Genomic DNA, 22769 nt, shown 5'->3' with positions numbered 1-22769 from the left:
CTGGCTCACGCCATCCTGTCCAAGGAGGTGTTCACAACTGTCAAAAATTGATGAGTATGACTTGAGTTAAGGATATAGTTTTTTAAAATTTATAAAATTAAGATTAAAACAAAATAAAAAAAATTGATAAGCTATATTTGTAAAACATGATTTTTAAGGGGTAAAATTGTATTGGAAACATAAGTCTAAATTTTGAAATTTTCATTAAAATTTTACTTTAATTCACCATTTTAAATTTTCTTTTATGTGTAGGTGACATAAGTCTCTTTTTAAACCTGTTATGTCTTTAAAAAATGGTTGTACAAATATTGCCTTTTGTTAATATCATTCCACATATTATTCACGTAAGAATGTTTACATTAGACAAAAATTAAAAAGAAAAAAAAGTTAATTAGTTTTGTAATAAAATTTTATATTTATTTTTTAAAATCAAGTTAAAATAAATTCATTTCTTTTATAATAACAACAATTAAATAAAGAAAAAAAATATTATACAAGTTATTTTATATTAGTTTAAATCAAAATATTTTACATTTAGTTGTTAATTACTTTTAAATAAAGATTAACTAAAAACTAATGAAATTATAAATACTAATGAATGAATCCTTTATGAAAGAAAACGTCTTTTATAAAGAACTACAAAAAATTAAAAATATATTTTTTCAAACCACAAGAAATGAAATACTTTTTATGAATCATACAAGAAATGAAACATCTATCTTGAATCACATAAGAGATAAAAAAACACATTCTTTGAAATCAAGGAATGAACACCTCATCATTTCAGTCACACAAAATGTGAACAACTTCACTTAACAACAAAAACAACACTTAATTACTCAAGATCAGACTTGATGAAAGTTATCATTTTACCCATACTAGATTTTCAAAGTTTTTCCACACAAAGTTATAATGAAACCCATCTTTATTCAAATGAAAGTCTACCACTTTACTTATAGAGTTTATTTTCGAAATTAGGTTAAGAATATGAAAAGTTAAGTTATGATGATTGTTAATAATCTCTTACTTTCTATAAACTATCTTTACAATTAAAATCAATTCTTTTTAAATAATAACAAGAAGAATAATAAGTATAGGGAAAGAGAGATTTGCATAAGTAATTTTATATTGGTTCAAATCAAAAGACCCTATGACCAGATGTTAATCTCTCTAAAGAGTGATTAACCAATCACTAAAAGTAAACCACAATTTATAATTACAAAGAAGATAATATATGTTTAGAAAATATCTCTCTTGAAGTCACAAAAGATAAAAGACAACTCCCTTGAAATCCACAAGGGATGAAAACCTCATTTGAGTCCTACAAAGGATAAAAACACCTCTCTTGAACTACATAGGAGATGAAAATACACCTTCCTTAAATCCATAAAAAATCAACACCTCATTTGAATCATACAAAGGATAAACAACTTTTCGTAACAACAATGGCAACACTCAATCACACAAGAACCCACTTGGTGAAAGTTATTGCTCTACCCAGAGTGGTTTTTCAAAGTCTCTTTTCACAAACATAGAGAGTTTCTCTAGTAGTCATAATTCTAAACCTCTTACTGAAGAAGTTTTTTTTAGAAACTATGTTTACCCAAAATACATAGACTCTTACTTTTGAAAATTAGGTCAAGAAAAATGAAGATTTAAGTCACAATTGTCATTGATAATCGATTATCACAAAAACTTTTCAAAAAACATTTTCTCGATGAGATAATCGATTACTAGAAAGTGATAATCGATTATCACATAGTCTTTTGTGAAAAATTGGATTTCATTTGGATAATCGATTATCAATAGTGATAATCGATTAATAATCTATTATCACCGAACTTTTATGAAAAATAAGCTTTTCTTTAATTTGTTGTCTTTTGAGTTATGCCTTTTGACTTTTGACCTACTAATTTAAATAAGATACACAAATTATAAGTCTTCAACAACTAAATTCTTAAGTCTTTAGTATATCTTTTGAATCCAAACATTCTTTAAGTCTCCAAAATTTATCCATGAATTATCATCATCAAAACTCTTTAAGGTGTTCATCTTCTTCTTTTGTCAACAATATGTGGTCATCTTTTACTTTCTTGGTTGATTGGTCGTTTGGCAGAGTTGTGGGAGGTCGTCTTTGACCAATGATGTTTTCTTAAGCACTTTGTATAACTAACTTGGGCAGGATATGACATCGTTTATCTGAGCAAGCTTTGTGTTGTGGACTTAGGCAAGTTTTGTGTGTACGAGCTTAACTTGATGATATCATCTAGGTAGGTTAAGTGTAAGACCCAAGAAATATAAAATATCTAAAAAGGTTATGGGCTTGGATGTCATGGGTTTGATTCTTGTTGTGTGTATAAGATATGTTTTATTTTAATTATTTATATTAATTGAATGTGTTATGTGTGACTATGTTTGTATTTTTTGTTGTGCATGTTTATGACTAGATAAATGTGATAGTCTATTTGGGAATGCTTATTTAGAACTTGGGGGTTCATGTGTTAAAATCTTGGCTAGAGCAAAAAAATTATTTTAGGGTTTGGCGTCTTTGTGAAAGGTGGAGAGATGGGAACAAATTGGTTGTATTTGGTCAAAAACATGGAAAATACGTAGGTTTTCCAAAAATTTGTGATCATAATTCAACATGAAAAATAAGGTAGGTAAGGAAAAATTAAAATGGAATTTTTAATTAGACATCAATTATAAATAAAATATATTTTATTTTGATTTTATTGTGCAATAATGGACTTTTAGATAGGCTTGGAGAGGAACCTAGACAATCTCAAATTAAGGTTATTCTCTAAATGAATAATAGTAGGGTTGGTAAGGGTATTAAAGTTACCTTTTTTTTTAGTTTTCCATTGGATGCTAGTGCCATGGTAGTGATCGACCTTGTTGGAGTTGGTATTTTTTTATATCAAAATGTTAGTAGCCAAAGGAAGTGTGATGTGATCTTACTAAGATACTATGCATTGTAGGTGATGATGGTATATTGCGTAGAAGAAAATGAGTATTTCATTTTTTATTCATGTTGTTGCACCTTTTCAACCGTAGGTGACTCCTTTTAGTGGTTATAATGTTTTTTTTTATTGAATTTTTGTGCAACTTTTTGATGGTGACGACAGAGTGTTTAATTCTCAATAGAAATGGAGGAGTGTCAATCTGTATCAGGTGTGTACTAAGTGGGGTTTAATTGGAACAATTTTTTGTAGGCACTAATATGTACTTTTTAGGATAAGAAAACTTAGTTGTATGAAGTGATCTGTGTTGTTTAGGATCAACATCGAGTTGTCCTCATTTGAACCACATATGAGTTTGATTATGCGTTGTTTAGGTATGGTGTCTGTTATGTTAAAATTTTAATCTGTATTATTCCCGTGAATTTAGGCCATCTGGTTCGATATTGTGCTATTAGGTTTTAATTTGTGTTGTCCAAATGTAACTCGAGTTGTTTAAGTTGATAAGCCATGTTGTTTTGAGTTATTTAATGTTGTTTCGAGGTGCTACAAGTGAAAATCATGTCGGATTGTCTATTGGTTGAATTGGGTTGGTCTTGGCCAAACTAGGTTATTTGTTGGCCAGGCTAGGTTAATCTTGGTCAGGTTGTTTGTACCAAGTTGTTTTGGACCTCGATTTAGGGGTTCTAGAACTCGACCGATATGTTTTGGAGGTTGGTCATGAGGTTTTTGACATTGGTTGAGTTGTTTTTTATGGTTGTTGAACTGTGAGTGGTTTTGGCCAAGTAATTTTGTTCTTTGGTCGAGCTAATTTTTGTTAGTTGCTAGGTTGTGTCTAATGTAGTCAGATTGTTTCGTGGTTGTCAAGTTGTATCATTGTTGTTCGTTTAATGGGCTGATGACATGTTTGTGTGTTTTGTTTTGTCAGTTCAATTGGTACTGAAAGACGAGATTGTATGTTATGTCTTTGTCCTGTAATTTTAAAGGCGGGTTGATTCCTTTTCGTGTGGTTGTATAAGAGTTGAATAATATGGTTTTGTAAGAGATGGTGTGGGTGATGGTTTGGTGGTGGTTGGTGAACTTGGTGAGACAAGTGATGATAAAGGTGAGTTGAGAAGAGTTCTAGATAAGGATGGATTAGAAGGAAGTAGAGGGACATATGTGTTTAGAGTTGGAGGATTGTAATGTGATGTGAAGTCTAAAAATTAGGTTGGTGTTTTGGGTAAAAGGTGTAGAGGAATATGAAAGAATGGGTGGGCTGGTTGGGAGTGTGAGCATTGGATCTTTGGAAGGGGAATATGGTCTCATGAAAATGATATTTCTAGACAAAAAAGTTTCTTTTGAATCTAAATTTAAAGTATTGTACTTCTTTATTGCCATTTTGAAATCCCAAAAATAAAACACCACATTTAGAACATGGATCAATTTTTTTGTGAGGATGGTGGGTGGAAACATACCAAAAAGAAAAAAAAAACCTTGATAATGAAAAAAATAAGATTTTTTATTAAATAATAATTAAAAAGGTGTTTTATTTTGAGGGATCCAAATATCCATGTGAATGAAAATAAACAATTTTGCGACTCTACTATCACTAATAAAATATGATAATTGTTTTGGTTTAGCTAAGTGAAAGATGTCACATGAGTCTTTATTATGCTTTGAAATAAAACAGAATTGTTTATGTAAAATATTGAATTTTTGTCCGTGTCGTAAGCAAAAATGTTAAAGATTGTTGTTGTTGATGGTATGAAGGAATTAAGTGATTGACTAATGGAACATAAGGTGGTAGAGACTTGTTGTAATTTAGCCAAATCAACCATTTTTATTGTGCTAATTGTATTTGGCAAAAAAAAACTTGAAACCTTTAACTTATAAACGAGACTTGAAAGAAATTCTGAAATAGAAAAAAAGATTAAAACTAAAAGTAGGATATATATATATATATATATGGGTTTGCTAATTTGCGTACGTCTGTTTAAATTTTAGCAATGTGTATCGGGTTTCAGTAGACAAAAATATCTTTATATATCATGAATTCAAGTTTTAAGGTTAAGGTTATTTTAATAATTTTCATTCTCAAAATTAAAAAAATAAAAAAAGAAACCCCCAAACTCTTATCCACCTCTCTCATTCCTCTCAACCCTCTCTCTTTCATCTCTTTCACTTCAAACTTCTCTCTCTCATCCCTACCCTAGCCCCAATTAAAAAAATCAGAAATACTTGCCTTATTTTAATAATTTTCATTCTCAAAACTAAAAAAAAACTCCAACCCCTTACTCACCTCCTTTATTTCTCTCAACCCTTTCTCCTTCATCTCTCTCACTCAAACATTTTCTCTGTCATCTCTGCACTAGCACCAACTAAAAAAACACTCATTATTAAACAATTTACTTTTGTAAAGAGTTGAGTCACTGTTTTTCAATTGGTACATTTTAGCAATGTGTACCGGGTTTCAGTAGACAAAAGTATCCTTATATATCATGAATTCTAAGTTTGAATTCTAAGTTTTAAGGTTAAGGGTATTTTAATAATTTTCATTCTCAAAATTAAAAAATAAAAAAAGAAACCCCCCAAACCCTTATCCACCTCTCTCATTCCTCTAAACCCTTTCTCTTTCATCTCTTTCACTCCAACCTTTTTTCTCTGTCATCACTACTCTAACCCCTAATTGAAAAAAAAAAATCAGAAACACTTGCCTTATTTTAATAATTTTCATTCTCAAAACTAAAAAAACAAACCCCAAACCCTTACTCACCTCCTTCATTCATGTCAACCCTTTCTCCTTCATTTTTCTCACTCAAACATTTTCTCTGTCATCTCTGCACTAGTCCCAACTAAAAAAACACTCATTATTAAACAATTTACTTGTGTAAAGAGTTGAGTCATTGACACATTCACCTTCCGAAAAAAGTTCATTCAAAACCTCTTTAATTTCATTATCTTCACTATATATATTACAGCCGACGGACACAACTCTCACCAAGACTTATGAGCATCCTTCCTTTACATTCTGAGACTACTACATAACATTGCTCCATGGCCATTTAATTTTTTTTGGTAGAAATGATTAACTTGTTTTCCTTTACTAAAGAAAAAAACAAATCAAAATACAATTAAATTCTCAACAATAAAATCAAACAATAAAAATTCTTAATCTTGAAATTTCATTTAAAATTATATAAAAAAAATTTAGGTGCTTTAATTTTTTTATTTATGTAAGTATTTTTTTTCTCCAACCATTTTATTTAATAATGAGTGTTCTTTTAGTTTGAGCTAGTGCAGAGATGACAGAGAAAATGTTTGAGTGAAAGATGAAGGAGAAAGGATTGAGAGGAATGAAGGAAGTGAGTAAGGGTTTGGTTTTTTTTTTTTTTTTTTTAATTTTGAGAATGCAAATTATTAAAATATCCTTAACCTTAAAACTTAGAATTCATGATATAAGGGTATTTTTGTCTACTGAAATGTGGTATACGTTGCTAAAATGTACCAACTGAAAAACGTACTCAAGTTAGCAAACCCCATATATATATATATATATATATATATATATATATATATATATATATATATATATATATATCAGATTATGAATTATAAAAGGGTTAAATATGTTTTTAGTCCCTATATTTTGGGGTGATTTTGGTTTTAGTCCCTCTTTCAAACTAAGGTACAATTTAGTCCTTCAACTTTACAAAACTCTGGTTTTAGTCCTTTTTACCAAATTTTTTTAACTTTATTTGCTGTTTCAAGCATGTTTCATTGTAGCATTTGGATTGTTTACACTGTCTGACACATTTTTCTTCAATGTTAACTAAAAAACGCGTTTGAAACAACAAATAAAGTTAAAAATATTTAGTAAAAAGGACTAAAACCAGAGTTTTCTAAAGTTGAAGGACTAAATTGTACCTTAGTTTGAAAGAGGACTAAAATCAAAATCGTCCCAAAATATAGAAACTAAAAACATATTTAATCCATTATAAAATTAAGAATAAAATGAACGGTGCCATGTGAAGTAACTATGAAGTCATTGACTAAATGAATATTAATGGATTTTATTTTTGAAAAAACTTGAAATTTGTTTAGAGAACAACTAATCTTGCTCCAGAATCAATAATAAAAAAAGATGAATTATATAAAGAATTGAAACAGAGTACAAGAGAACTATTTAGAAGATATTGAGGAATCGGATGATAACTATTTTTGAAGAAGATCTTTTTGTAGAGAAATAAAAGTAAGGAAACTGATAAAAAAAATTACAATGTAAAATTGTATGCAAGAAACATTTAACTGAATGTTTTAAAACAATGACAACCTTAGTATAAGTTTTGAAATTATAAAGACTTGATTAAAAATATGGTGAAAGTACAGGGTGGTGCATGTCAAAGTAAAGTATAGATGGTACTGAATCTAAATTAAATGCTGATATGTGGCAAACCGTGTTGTATGTGTGATCACAGTACTGTGGTTGATTAAAGATGGGAAGAAGTTGAAGAACCGTAAGTTAGATTCATAGATAGCTGTTATAACTAAAGGACAAAAGGCACCGAAACACAAGGGTATCTTTGGTTTCGGTGGTTGTAATGTCAACGTCGTAAACTCAGATCCAAATAGCGCCCCAAGTTAACTTCGCAACGACAACTTCGTCTTCTTAATTTCCTTCTTTTTGGACCGCAAAGTACTGGATTTACCCTATCTATTACTCATTGTGTCTGTAACAAACAAGAAACCTCATGTCGGGCTATTTTGCTACTTCCATAGTTCGGCTTGTTCCAGGTCAGTGAGTTTTCTACTTCAACCACATTTAGCTTTGTTTTCTAGTTTCAATTTCTTGTTTTGTTTTTCAAATCGAGTCTGTGGAGAACAGTATTGAACTCTTATTCTTATAGGAATCACGCATTCTACCCTGCATTATCCTCGTACGATCTTGTGATAAAACCCTTTTCACCTTGTAAAGGTTAAAATGATGAATTTAATGTGATTAAGGTCTGAATTTTGAAATAATTTCATTCAGTAGCAAAACAGAGAAACAAGTAAGGTGGCTTCTGTAAAATCAGCTTTTAGCGCTAATGGCAATCTCTTATTGCGATGAACATACATACTATTCTCACTTACTTTTCGACTGCAAAGGATTCGGTTCCAAACTTTTCGTATGGGAACCATCGAATAAGGATATCGAGAATTTGAAAATGAATACAAGTTTTAACCTTTTGTCCGAGATTATTAAAATTAATGCCTAAAATCTTGAAGAACTTGCTATGAAGAACTGAAACTTTTACGTGTCTCTTTCCTTTCTTTATTTCTTATGCCTCTCTTTATATACATTCATAGGCAGAGATATAGAGACTGCTTCAATTTCCTTTCACACACATGTATACTGTTTTCATCAAGTATTTCATCAAACAATACCTCCTTTCACTAAACTTTTGCCTAAGTGTCCTGTCTCTCTTCATTCAAGCATTGTCCACCGTGTCCTTATCAAACTACTATATATCTTTATCACACACGAGACATTTATTTTAAATCGTTAAGTACACAACAAGGGCAGAAACCCAATTATAAAGTGTTTTATTTTACGATTTTCATATGTTCTCATTACTCATTGCATGTAAAGCAGATTTTTGTGACTTGTTTCAATTGAGTTATCGGGTCTCAATAGGTTGCATTTTGTTAATTGCAATTTCCAGCGTGATTTTGAAGATACTAAAAAGGAAGAGAAAATGAGGATGAGGAACCTATACAGGAAACCAACTACTTTACGTTGCAATGCAGGGAGCAGATGCTATTCTGCATCAGCTGTGATATGGAGCTTGTTAGGATGCCTACTTTTGTTTCATCTGTATTCCAATATTCACCACAAACATGGGGAAGGTAGAGAGGTGCAACTGCGTGCGAGTAATCATCCTCAATTTCGTGAACTCCAACAAGTGGAAGAGGAAATCATCCAACTTCCTCCACAAAAGGGGAAGAGGTCCCCTCGGGCTGCAAAACGCAGGCATAAACGGGTAACTCCACTGGTTGATGAATTCTTGGATGAAGATTCACGACTGAGACATGTTTTCTTTCCTGGTAACAATAGTGCTATTGATCCAGTAAAGGTCACTGGGAATGATAGCTATTACTATTACCCTGGGAGAATTTGGTTGGATACCGATAGAAATCCTATTCAAGCTCATGGAGGGGGCATTCTATATGATGAAAGATCAAACACATACTTTTGGTATGGTGAATATAAAGATGGGCTCACATACCGTGCTCACAAGAGAGGAGCTGCCCGGGTAAGTTATTTTAATTGAAAAATATTTTTGTTTTAACCATTAGCCCATAATCAAACTGATGCTTATGGGGGTTTATTTAGTGTTTGTCATTTCATGAAATAAATTTAGTGGTTGTTAGTGGCTAGCTTCTTTTGTGTTGGTGACAAATTAAAGATACACATTTGAGTTTGGCATATGCATTGATCCTTCTTTGCCCCTAGCAACCTGTTTAGACATGTATTTACTGGTTTGTTGCGGTTATTGTTTTTGTTTAAGAAGGGGCCTTTATTTACAACTTTACTTCTAACATTCTTATTATCATCATTATCGAGGCCTTTTAGCAGGGAAATTCTATGTTTCATATGACAATTTACTTCTTTAGATGCCAACGTTGGAATAATATATCCATATTCTTGTAATCTTTTCAGCTTGAATCAAATGAAAATACTAACATGATAATATGCTGATAGCTTTTACCAAAAACATGAAACATACCAAGAGATTTAGGCCTTAATATCCTTAAAACAAACTCAGATGACAGAGGTGGGCATAGAAACACCGTACTGGAATGCGCCACTATTTGTTTCTTACACTTTCGAGGCAATGAACCAGTCCAAACTGTGCTAGACAATTTGTCCACCTCGCAGTGAACACAGTTACCATCAAATGCGCCTTGCCTGGTAGCCCCATTTGGATTTCAAAGTGTGCAAAACGTCTCAACTGGCTGTCCTTGGAGGATGTTAATTAACTAATTAGTCATCACACTAAGAGAGAAAATAAATCTGTCAAGTCTTGTGTGTGACTGGAAGTTAGTTAGGTGCCCCAACCAGTTTTCTTCGTAGTTCTGCTTCTGCAGACGTGTTACCATCATTTTATGTAAGTTTGACAGTAGGATTTGCGGTATCTAACATGGCTTAGCTTCCAATAAACCAGTCTTGCCAATCAAATCAATGATATACCTTCTTTGAGGGAGGATACACTACGACTTTGACTAGGTTGGGCTACATGATGATGAGTTAGTACATTCCCAAGATGAGACCTTCTGCCTTGACTGAAATTTCCATAGCTTATCTTTACCCATCTTGGGCTTCCAATTCCTTTCATTATATCATAGCTTTTATGTCCCATCAAGGCTCAGAAATCCACTGAACACCGTTTTTTATTTTTTTTCTGAACAATGTGTTTTTACTGTCAAGACATGCAAGTTTTCTCAAATTCTGATGATCAACAAAGACTTTTTTCTCCTAAATACTCCAATCCCTTTGAGTTGTTATACAGCTGTAAGAAGGTTTTACATGGCGTTGCATTGAAAAAAGAAAAAAACGAAAACACGTTGGCTGTTTGGACCTTCCACATGTCAATAGCAAGTTAATATATGGAATGCCCAATGTAAACTTTTGTTTCGGCATCAAATGACTTGAGAATTTATTTTTTTATTCTAAACGGTAGCACTGGTGAGTTTGTTGCAGGGTGTTTCGGTCCCAAGTCCACTTCCAATTATACTTACAGATTTTGCATTCTATCCCTATACTTTATGAACATGAAGTAACCTTGTTTCTTCAACATTAAGATATTCTTGATGCTGATAAAAAAATTAACATATTCTTGATTGCTGAAAGATTTATAGATAACTGTTTCCAAGTCAGTTTGTGAGAATAACGATGTTATTACTATGATATGAGCCTACTCAAGGGTGTATATTTTCCCCAACCAAACATGTATGTGATACTCAGCTGCATACCCTGGGGACAAAAATGTAGTCTTTATCTCTCTTTCTCTCCATCAGGTGGACATTATAGGAGTTGGTTGCTATTCTTCTAAGGACTTGTGGACATGGAAAAATGAAGGTATTGTATTGGCTGCTGAGGAAATGAATGGAACCCACGACCTGTACAAGTCTAATGTGCTTGAGAGGCCAAAAGTAATTTTCAACGACAAAACCAGAAAGTATGTCATGTGGATGCACATTGACGATGTCAATTATACAAAAGCTGCTGTTGGCATAGCAATTAGTGATACACCTGATGGTCCATTTGAATATCTTGGTAGCCAAAGACCCCACGGATATGAAAGCAGGGATATGACAGTTTTCAAAGATGAGGATGGTGTGGCATACCTTATATACTCCTCTGAAGAAAACAACGTACTACACATTGGACCCATGACTGAAGATTATCTGAACTTGATGCCTGTCATGAGAAGAGTTTTTGTGGGACAGCGCAGAGAAGCACCAGCTGTGTTCAAACACCAGGGTACATATTACATGATCACATCAGGATGCACGGGATGGGCCCCAAATGAAGCACTGGCTCATGCAGCTGAGTCAATCCTGGGGCCTTGGGAAACATTGGGAAATCCGTGTGTTGGAGGGAACAAAATGTTTCGAATTGCTACCTTTCTAGCTCAAAGCACTTTTGTGCTTCCCTTACCTGGCTTCTCAGGTTCATTTATTTTCATGGCTGATAGATGGAATCCATCGGACTTAAGGGACTCAAGATATGTTTGGTTGCCTTTGATAGTGGAAGGACCTACTCATCATTCCTCAGAGTACATTTCTAGATTACCACTCTGGTCAAGAGTTTCTATCTATTGGCACAGAAAATGGAGGCTGCCTCAGGGCTGGAGCACATTTAAGTAATTTCGTTTTTTTCTTCAACATTTCTTTTCTTTTTTTCTTCATAGACATTGCTGTACATTTGTGATCATCAAACAAGTACTAATTCTTCGGACTTTACAGATACGAGAAATATAGTAACTCACTCTCCAACATACTTTTTTTTTTTAGTACACATTCTTTGCTGTATAGAATAAATTTGTTAGAGATCACCAAAAATTGTACGTCTCACCTGTTTAATGAATCTTACTTGTGATTTTATAGTTTTCGATAAATGTTAAGAAATGATAACATGTCTGTCAGAAAGAGAGTGTTAAAGAGTCTTTTATTACCATTTCTATATATTAAACATATTTCATATACCTTAGGTCATACTTTATATTCATCTTTTATTCATTGTGTAATGTTCAAACAAGCAAATATGAAAATAACAGGTAGAGTGATCAACTTAGTCCTTGAAAGTGTGAAATTATTTTCATTTACTCCTAGAATTTAAATAAATGAAATTAAAGGTCATGAAAGTAATTTTCATTTCTCATATTCAGTTTTAATTTGTGTAGATTCCTATATGTTATCATTAAAGGCAAATGTAATCCTTGTATGATATTATTAAAGTATAATTTCTAATGTAGTCCATAAATGTAAGGTGAAAGGAAGATGAGAGATGAAAGGTTGAAGGTGAACAATGAAAGTTACCCAGGAACTTTTTATTTATTTATTATTTAACCTTCAAGGACTAAAAATATCATTCAATCAAAATCCTATATTAGATAAATGATAGCTTTCCACTGGGTATACAATGTTATGGAGTAATTTGTGTCCTAAATTTGGCATTGTATCTATGTTCCAAGATATCATATGTAACTTTTAGCTTGTCACAAATGAAAACTCACTGTATATCTTACCTAGTTGCATGCTTGATAAAAAATTCACTAACTCTTTTGAGAACTTTGACATAGAAATTTCAGTCTCAAGAGAACATCAAAGGAACTTTTAGACCGAACATGCCAATTTTTCCCAAAAAGGTTTTAAGTATAATAATAAAGCATGGTTGATCAGCTACATCATGACCTTTTTCTGAAACACCTCTAATGATTTTGTTATTGATGACATTTTTATATTTTTTTACTTGTTTCGGTTGGTTACTTTCAATTTTAAGTAATTTAACAATAGGTTAGGTATTTTAGAAATTTTAGTTTAGCTGTGAACATCTCTAAAATTTAAGAAATTTTAGTTTATGTAACATCTCTTACTCTAATTCACATTTATATATTAAGAGGACAGTCTACTATGGCTAATATTAGAGCTTGTTGTTGTGATAGTTTTATAGCTTAAATTTTTTACTAAATTCCACAATATTTTATAAACTATTTTAAAATAAACTTTATCTATGGCCATTTAAATATCTTAGTTTTCACCATTAACTATTGGAATGATGATTACACAGAATTATTGGAAGACGTTTTTGTATAATAATTCTTCAAAAACTAAATCAATGTAATACATCGATTCCACAACCAACATCTTACAGTGCATGACAACGTAAGTTGATTTTTTAACACATTTGATGATATATGTTTATTTAAAAGTTTATATATATTTTTAATATAACAAGTAATTTGGTTATAATCTAATTACTGCAGTCTTCACCACTTTCAATGTCCACATGAATCATTATGTCTTTTCAATTTCTGTACCAGTAAATACGATATTTTTGGTACAAATTAACTTTATTTTGCAATTTAAATACCATATTTTCTTCATTAAATATTGGAATGATGAGTACAGAATTGTTGCAAGACATTTTTGCACAATAATACTTCAAAACCAAACCAATCAATAGCAAGCACTCAATTGTTTATCTTTTTTTAAGCTACAGAATGTAATGATATATAAACTCTCACTTTTGCATAGGCAATGACAAGTTTCATGTACAAGAACAAATGATTTTAATGAGAAGTAGTGAAACAGTGAGAGGTATTTCCTTTTTGAGAAAAAACATAATGATGTTTTCCATTTTCCAGTCTTTCACTACTAAAGAAAAGTTGAAAGTTCTTGTTTTTTTTTTTTTTTTTTNTTTTCTCATTCTCAAACAACCAATGTTATTGTACAAGAAAGGAGAAGTTAAATTAAATTATTATGATGAAAACAGTTTGAAGTTAAAGCTCAGAATTTTCATGACATCGTAAAGGAGAATTTTTTAAATTATCGTATTTTATGAATTTTGAATTTTAAATAATAAACTTGTTATTTAAAATAGATTTAGATGATAATTTTTTCAATGTCGAAGATTTATCTTTTATGATTCATTTTTGTTCTATACGTATAACTTAGTTGCTTAAAGAGAACCAACATGTTTAAAATGTTGACTAAATTGACTTAAATCTGGGATTAAATATAATTAATTAACTAATCAATTTGATTAACTAAAGCTAATAAAGATGAATAGATACATGGATCATACCATTTAAGAAAAAACACATAAATAATAATATAAATAACACAATTTGCAAGATAACTAGTAATATCCATTAATTATAACATTTATTATTTGTTAATGTATTTAATTAATTTGAGTATCAAAATGTGTTCTCCAAACACAATCTCTAATCGATTAGAAGAGAGGTTGAAAGCTTAGAGTGCCTCGAGTGTTTGTTGAAGTCTTTATATAATATATCTAATTGTGTAAGAATTTTTTTATTAATTATCACTTTAAATTTTACATAAATATATATCAGATATATGAGAGATTTTAAATTATTTGTAAGCTCATATAAACATTATTGCTCATAATTTTTTTTTTTGAGTATTTTCCTCCATTTTTAATATTTATGTCTTTCTCATAAATTTAACTATTTTTATTATGAAAAATATTTTTAATTTTTTTATTGATTCCCTCCATAAATGGGAGGATTATGAAGTAAGAATTTTCCATAAAGAAGTTGGAAATAGCTCAAGCTTTTATTTATTGTTTAACAATTTTCATCCATATCGATCAGTTTAAAATTTTTCTAAAAAAAATAATTAATATATTAAAGGTTTAAATACATTTTTTTTTTTGTGTTTTTATTTTGGTGCCAAATATGCTGCCTGATAAGTTCTACAAACATTATTGATTGCTTTCCGTTTGACAAAAGAATTTGGGCCAAGTTTTGCCAAACAAGGATATGTTATGTTGAGCTGATTTTAGACAGACCTGATAGTGGGCCTAGTTATGCGGAAACCTATAAGATGTTTGAGAGTAACCGGCCCTAGATCTGGTGTGGGCTCTTCCTCTGCATAAAGCCATAACCAAATATGATCCAGAAAGAAGTAGGATATGTCACATCAATCCCAATTTTCTCTGATATTCATTATCTTGTGTTACTGAAAATTAGCAACATAAAGTATTGTATTATTGTCGGAAAGAAGAGGTAGGGTTTTTGTTTGAAAATGGAAAACACAGACAGAGGGACAAAATCCTGAAGTAGTGTGAGTTGGAAAATTGAGCTTAAGTTGGGTTTCTTTCCAATTGAAGATGGTCCCATTAAAACATAAAAGGCGTAAACTGGTCGTTGTCAATAATATAGAAAAAGGAGAGTAAAGCTTAAACATGTAGAAGGTATGGGCCAGCATCAAACACTCTTTAAATAAACACTGAACAAAAGCAGATCCACATTTTTTTATAACTCAACCAGGAAAAAGGTGCAAAAGGAGGATGCTTGTGGTATGTTACAACTTGGAGGGGGCAAGTACCATCAATAGAAGTTTAAGATACACAAACCTAAAAAGATGAACCCAATATTATACTTACAATGTATAGATATGTGGTTTCATGGCCAAAAGACACCTTCTATATATCAACCCTTAACCTGTGTCTTCGTGAAAAAGCTGAAATGTTTGTCAAATATAAAGATGATAATACACTTTAGACTTTGAGGTGGAGAGAATGGGAAAAAAAGAAAGAAAAAGAAGAGCATGCATCTTAGACATAACGTGCAGGCCACTAGCTACTAATTACTGTACGACTTTCAATGGATTCCACAAACTATAACCTAACTCAAGGTACCATGCTAACTCCTAAGATTCGATGTGGCCCCCAAAATCTCAAACCTTCATTATTATTTTTAAACTCCTAAAGATTATACACATATCATGCATGCCTGCTTCCTTTATTTCCACATCAGTTACCATCATTATGCTGGGTTAAACCACTTTAAATATCATATTCAATGTTGTAAAAAACACAATATATATATTCTATTTGTAGTAAGTAAGAGTTTTCCCGAGCTTCGGAGCTGTGAAAACAAACAATTATGCACCTTATCTCTGCTGAAATTGGGACCAGAAGCACCTGTAAAGAAACATCTTCCTGAACTAAGTCAATAAGATTCAAGATTCTCAAGCTCATTATAGGATATTTGTGATTTTAATAGTAAATATTTTTTATTCATCAAACTTACTGATGTCTTAAAAACCACCATCCGAGTAAACCACGAAAGTGATAAAACTTGGGACGAAACTATATATGGACGAATGTGAAATACCAACATTTTATATGGTTCATAAGGGAAGCCCACTGATAATTTTCTGAAATTTACGACTTTTGTGTCTCCTCTTTTAAGGTTGAAAAAGGAAAGAAATTATTTTTATGAGTTATGGATGATCCATATATGAGACGTAAACCATGTCAATCAATTACTTTATATATTATATATATAAATATAAATATAGTTCATACAAATATGGATGGATGGAAAGCCACAAGCTATATATATATTGTTTGGTAAACAAAAAATCAATCATAAAATGGTAACAAAAAAATAATTTACTTAGTTCCTTTATAACGCAAGCAAACGCCCATGAATCCCGGTGTCTTACCAAACTTATATATTTAACCAAAAAAACAAAAGAGGAAGTAAATAAATAAAGCCCAATAATTAACACTGAAAGAAAACTCCATCATCCTTGCGCACGTGCCGAAAAAACCAAGCACACGTGCGAGGCATTCATCCATGTCAAAGCCAGCCACATGATACGATTGCGATTGTGACACGATCATCATCAAGCGTGAGTTTACGTTAAGGCCTCCATGCACTGGCCCACACCACCGGAGTTTCCTTCCACGAAAGGAATATTCCGGTGTCGGAGCACGGTACCATCGACCAACCCTCCTTGTACCTCCTCAACAGCGCCCTAACGTCGTCGCAAACCTCTTCGCTGAACGGCACCGCGCTTAGCCCTCCCCCATGCAGCCGGGTCCCCCACCGCGCCGCCGTCTCCCGACGCTCCAGGGAATCCGCTGGCGAACACGCCACCAGGTCCACCACAGCCCTCCCTGCGGCGCGCTCCAGCATCAGCCTCTCGTTGCACGTCTTCGCGAAACTCTCGTCCAGCGCCTCGAAGTAAACCCTAAACCATCTTAAACACTCCTCGAAACCTCTCACGAACTCGTAGCCCTCGATTCCCACGTCCAAATCCGCCTCCTCCTCCACCACCGTCACGATCCTCGGCTGCAACCCTTGCAGCGACGATATAAACGCGTCGCGGCCGTTCCCCGCCGGGGAAACCGAATGCAGCGCGTTCACGCAGTTGATGGCCAGGGCCTCGTCGTCTTTGAGGTTGAGTTGAGAGAAATTGAGGTCGGAGAGATCGCCGGCGTGATGAACGACGTTGAACTTGAACGGAACGCCCATGAGTCGCGCGAACTTCTCCATTCTTGTTCCGATTTCCTTCATGACGCGCTGCACGGAGTTACCGGTTCTCCCGGTGACGACGGTGGTTAACCTGAGGTGCGGAGTTTCGTCGGTTCGAGTTGCCAATGCCTCCAGAAGGGTTGGCCATTGAGTGCAATAGGTGTTGCTGATGTCAAGTATGTGCAATTTGGGGTTTCCTTCTAAGGCTTCTAAGATGGCGCCGTTGGACGCCACGTGTCCGAAAGTTGTCCAGGGGCTGACTTCTTGGAATTTCAACACCGTCTTCCTCGTTGACTCGAAGGAGCATGTTTTCTCCGATGCAGAGGCCAAGGTTCGGTAGGTTCGGTCTCCCGCATCGGTGACGCGGCTGAACAGGGCTTGGAGGAAATACGCGGCGAGCTTTTGATCGGTGTCGCCGTATGGGGAGCTGAGTTCGTTGAGCATCCAGAGGAGGTGGTGGAGGCGCGTGCTATTGTTGTCAGCGAAGGCGCGTGCGGTTTGGAGGAGGAGGTTGTGGGACCAGTTGGGGGAGAATTGGAAGTTGAAGTCGGGGAGGGGAGGGGTGGGGGAGAAGGAGTAGGAGTAATCGGTGTTGGTGGTGGTGCTGAAGGTGTTGGCTGTGGTGGTAGTGGTGGATACGTTGTGGTATGGGTAGTAGTGTCTGGAAGAAGACGAGGACAAGTCTTCTTCATCCATGTAAAAGTTGAAGCATTCTTCGTCTTCTTGGTGGGAGTAATGGTAGTAGTTTTGTCTGGAGGATCTGGAACTGCTAGAAGTTCTGCTGGTGGTGGAGTTGAGGGATGGATCGGGTTGTGGTTGATGGTGTTGTTGCTGTTGAAAACTTACTAGCCTAAACAAGGTATCCATTTAACCCACATCAATAAACAATGTGTCTCTCTTAGGTAGCTCAGCTTAGCTGCTTCTCAGCACCACCAGACCAAACCTGTTTTTAACAGTGGGAATTGGGGCACTGTTGGGGAATGATTGGGGGAAGAACTTGGTCAAATTTCGATAGATTCTACTTACCTTACAAACTAGGTTAATTTTTCTAAATATATGTATATATAAAAAAAAATAATAATACATAGTGGAGCTCAAGGGGTTTAGTTGTCACCCAACCTCAAATATATAGAAACCAAATTATATTAAACCAAGTTATTTATAAGATATGTTAATTAAATTAAATATTTAATTAAGAAAAAGATTTTTAATATAAATTTGATGGCATGATAAGAAATGAAGGATATATAGTTTGAATTGGTTGGGGTTTAGCTTAATGTAATGGAGTGTGGAAGGTTAAAATTGGATGTTATTGAAAAATGGGTGGAGATTGACTGAGATGAGTTTTGTTGGTGAGTAGCTTGAAAAATCTAGTAGGGTCGTGAGCTAGCTAGGTGATGCTTAGAATAGAATTCTCTCTGACAAAAGATGGAAAAAATATGAAAGTGTGAGAAAAAGCAACTAAGGAAGAGATAGTGGGCTAGCTTTTCTTTCCTTAGAGAGAGAAAAATAAATAATAATTAATTAATTAATTAAGCACAAGAAAATAGAGAAAGAGAGAGAATTTACGAGTATTGGATGAGTGGGAGCAGGCGTGCCCAACTGCCAATTGGGGTTTGAGAGGGTAGTAAAAGCTGCCGGCGTGAGTCATCATCATCAAACCCACTATCTTCCCCGTAGCAGTAACACAACCCACTCACGTTCCCTGCCTCCTAATCACTCTCCAAACTCTGCCAATTTTCCAATCTACTTTTCTCTTTCTATTTTATTACTAACACAACACACCCAACTCTTCCACCTCTATCAAAATTAACCACACAACCCTTTCATTTTCTATAAACGACCATGCTAATTTTTTTCTTCAATCTCTTTTTAAAACAAAATGTTACTATGAAGTTTCTATTATAAAGGATTACACTGTCAACATAAAAAATACTGCATATTTAATATTTTTCTTTCATTTAATAAAAGTTTTACAGAGATAACTGCATTATATCATAAAGTCGTGTTAACAAAAATAAACCTTTAGATAATGATGATGTTGTATTATATCGATACAAATGTTCCACTTCTTCAAATTCTAGGGTGACATGTCTTGCTTTGTCTTCTCCATACCTATTTGGTGTGGATGGTTTTACAAGTATCCACTGTTTACCTCCTTAGTCCTCGCCCTACACCAAAAATCTACGACTTCTTTGAATTTTTTATATCAGAGCAATCATATCATTGTTTCCATAATTTCGAAATGTTTGTATCCCATTTCATTCCAGCTGTTTTACTTTTATCTAAAACTCATTTATTGTAGGATGTTTTTTTACTAAAAACTACATTTTTATTGAATTGATTAATATTTTAAGCACAAAACTGTACAAAACAGAAAATAGGAATATATGGATACGATACCATGTTTAATAATTTTTTAATAAATTTGAAACTGTTTGAACCAATCAAATATTAAAAAAAAAAATTAAATAAAAGAATAAATTGTTATAACTATGCAACTGAAATATAACTTTAACATTTATCATAATCGAATACAACTTTTACCAAAAATTATACTTCATTGAACATCCCTAAAAGTAAGTAAACCTCCCACCCCACCTTCCATAGACTATATATATATCCAATCCCCTCTCATCTACAAATTCTATTGGAGTTTATTTATATTTTGTTAGTGACACATTTAAGTGAGACGGTTTGATTATTGAGGTTAGGAGTTGGAAATGTTAAGGAGTTGTTTGTTTGCCATCATCAATGATTGGGCGAAATCCATGTTTGAACTCTTTGTCCCCATGTCTTGAAGTGGGCCTAGGAGTTGAATCCATATTTTTAATTTGCAGCTAAGTCACATTGATCCCAGACAGGACGAGACATGTTATTACGGCCATACTGAAACTCATGGTCTTTCTTTCATCTTGCTTTTCCTGTTCTCCTTTTTCCTTCTTCTCTTTTCTTTTCCCCTGTTTTGTGGGGATGGTGGGTGAGACCGAAAGGGATCCATACTCTGCTTCCATCTTTCAACTGAATAAAGACTTCCCCAACTAGTATCCATCACCCCAACATCATTTTAAAACTACTTGTACCATGGTTCACAGTTTAATATGTATATATGTAGGGTCACAGTTTTCAAATTTACTTTGTTATTACATTAAAATATAAAAATATTAATTACTTTAATGTTTGGTAACACTTTTTCTACTCTTGTTTCATTTAATAAATAAAAAAATAAAAATGAAACATTGACTGGTGACTTTACTTTTCTTTTTCTTTGTTGAGGTGAGCCGTGAGCCTCATCCTATCTTATTATAGAAGAAAGGGAAACAGTTGAAGTGTCAATACCTCACATCCATGTAAGAGTAGTATTTGGTATATACGAACATGATAATAACCCATGTATACGATGATGATGTGTTGTCTTGAAAAATCCTCACATGACAATAACAAGGAACCTAATCTTATTATGGTTTGTTATGTTTCTCAGTAGAAGTTGAATAACTACGTAGAAAAGTATAAAATAAAAATGTGTTTGGGTTGTAAGTGTAACAACAGTAAAGAAAAGGTAACTAGGATAGCTGAAATGAAGACAAGGTTGCCGGAATCTAGTATCCACGCCAGACAAAGTCGCAGGAATGGATGGGAAAAATTCCCTCAAGGCATAAATCGATTGGATTGGTAACACCTCAGAAAGCGAGGAGCAGACGTCTGCGGTTAAAAGATTTGCATACTGGTAAACTTTAATCTCTGCTATTCAAACAATAAAGTTGAAAGTTTTCCAATACAATTTGCGAAGCCATTCATCAATTATATTCAGAACCAAATTATGAAATTCTGACAAGCCAGAAACACAACATGATTGCAACCTGCGAAGGGTCAGAGGGATGGAGAACACTCTTTGGACAAAATGATTCACTTATAACCATTACATTCTCCTTTTTTTTCTTATTTTTTTTTTATTTTAACATAAATACTCCTTCATATTCTGCCTTACTATGTCTAATCATTTAAAAACCTTTTTTTCTAATGATACATATACATATATATTTAACTTTAAAATACTGACATGTATATTCAAATGGAAACATATAATGTTTAAAGAAACCTCTAGAACCCTTTTCTCTACAAATGGTACAATGTTATTGGGTTCCTACCATTGAAAATAATCTTTGAATTGATGATGATTCTCCCTTTTGATTTGATCCCTACGGGCAGTGTGCTAGAGTCAACATAAGCATATTCCGATTTGCCACCACACCATCACCTCATGCACGCAGATTCAGACTTTCCAACACCAGTATTAAAATACATTTAACCAACCCTGTCCTCAATGCTAAACCATTAATAAAACAACCTTATTATCAAAGAAAGCAGAAATATGTGTACTTTGCATTGTTCTTCCTCATTTTCTTTTCCTGTATATTTGGCAAAATTTAAGCAGAGAAGATGATAAAGTTATATATCTATCTCTGCTCCTGCTAGACAGAATGCTATGTAGAGAACACCAAGTGGAAGCATGACACGGTCGTAAGCCATTAGGTTGTTCCAGCCAGCTAGCATCATGGTTTATTATGTTGGGAAGAATTTATTTTATGTTATAAATACTAAATACTGAAGAAAATTAAACTTCTCTGCTAATTAAAATAAATAGCAATGTGCATAGTTAAAAAGAATAAGTATACATCATTAATTTTTGATTAATTAATAATTTAGTTCGAGCATTTAGGTTTTTATATTTTTTTTACTTGGGTCTTATTATAAAAATATTCTCAATTAAGTATCTATTTTTTAAGAAAAATATTTAATATGATTTTTTTGTGTCTTGTGTTTCATCACCTGTCAAAATTTAGGTATATTACATGGTGAAATTTAAGTTTATTACGTGCTAAAATTTGAGTTATTTTTTACTTAAAAGATACTACATGTTAAAATCATAAGAATTTCAAAAAAGAAAATGATCTAAATTTTGTTATGTTATATTTTTAAATAGTGTTAAGGTCAATTAATGAAATTGAAAAAAAAAAATCCTTTTAGATTGAAAATTAAAAAAGAATCCTATTTAAATTTAAATGTCTTAAGAATTTTTTAAAAAATTAACAATTTTGTGAAAACTGATTTCAGAAAAATAAAACAAAAGATTTAATGTGTGTATATATATATATATACTAAACAGTGCTAATAAATTTTACTTATATACAAATTGTTTTAGTTAAATTATTTCAAATGAATTCCAAAATACTCGATATATCACTGCTATTACATGAAAATTTTATTA

General features: G+C 32.9%; 2 protein-coding genes across 3 annotated transcripts; one reads left to right on the top strand and one right to left on the bottom strand.

Moving 5' to 3' along the window:
* Positions 1 to 7339: 7339 nt before the first annotated feature.
* LOC106769388 lies at positions 7340 to 11996 on the top strand. Of its 2 annotated transcripts, none has more exons than XM_014654994.2 (3): positions 7340 to 7730; positions 8727 to 9232; positions 10998 to 11996. In XM_014654994.2, the coding sequence occupies exons 1-3, from the start codon at positions 7688 to 7690 to the stop codon at positions 11847 to 11849; spliced, it is 1401 nt and encodes a 466-aa protein (XP_014510480.1). In that variant the 5' UTR covers positions 7340 to 7687; the 3' UTR covers positions 11850 to 11996. The 2 variants fall into 2 exon arrangements, with proteins under 2 accessions (XP_014510480.1, XP_014510479.1); XM_014654993.2 differs by having other exon boundaries at positions 7341 to 7730; positions 8642 to 9232.
* Positions 11997 to 16554: 4558 nt separating this feature from the next.
* On the bottom strand, positions 16555 to 18555 carry LOC106765836 (protein SHORT-ROOT-like). Its single transcript, XM_014650593.2, has one exon. The coding sequence runs from the start codon at positions 18365 to 18367 to the stop codon at positions 16886 to 16888; it is 1482 nt and encodes a 493-aa protein (XP_014506079.1). The 5' UTR covers positions 18368 to 18555; the 3' UTR covers positions 16555 to 16885.
* Between the last annotated feature and the right edge of the window lie 4214 nt (positions 18556 to 22769).

Source organism: Vigna radiata, chromosome 7, assembly GCF_000741045.1.
Source record: "Vigna radiata var. radiata cultivar VC1973A chromosome 7, Vradiata_ver6, whole genome shotgun sequence".
NCBI lineage: Eukaryota > Viridiplantae > Streptophyta > Magnoliopsida > Fabales > Fabaceae > Vigna > Vigna radiata.
This window is presented reverse-complemented; position numbering and strand designations above follow the sequence as displayed.

Excerpts from the sequence above, each read along its gene's own strand:
- LOC106769388 (XM_014654993.2), top strand. The coding sequence starts at position 8,675 with ATGAGGATGAGGAACCTATACAGGAAACCAACTACTTTACGTTGCAAT. Across the intron at positions 9,233-10,997 it reads ACAAGAGAGGAGCTGCCCGG|GTGGACATTATAGGAGTTGG; the intron begins GTAAGTTATTTT and ends TCTCTCCATCAG.
- LOC106765836 (XM_014650593.2), bottom strand. The coding sequence starts at position 18,367 with ATGGATACCTTGTTTAGGCTAGTAAGTTTTCAACAGCAACAACACCAT.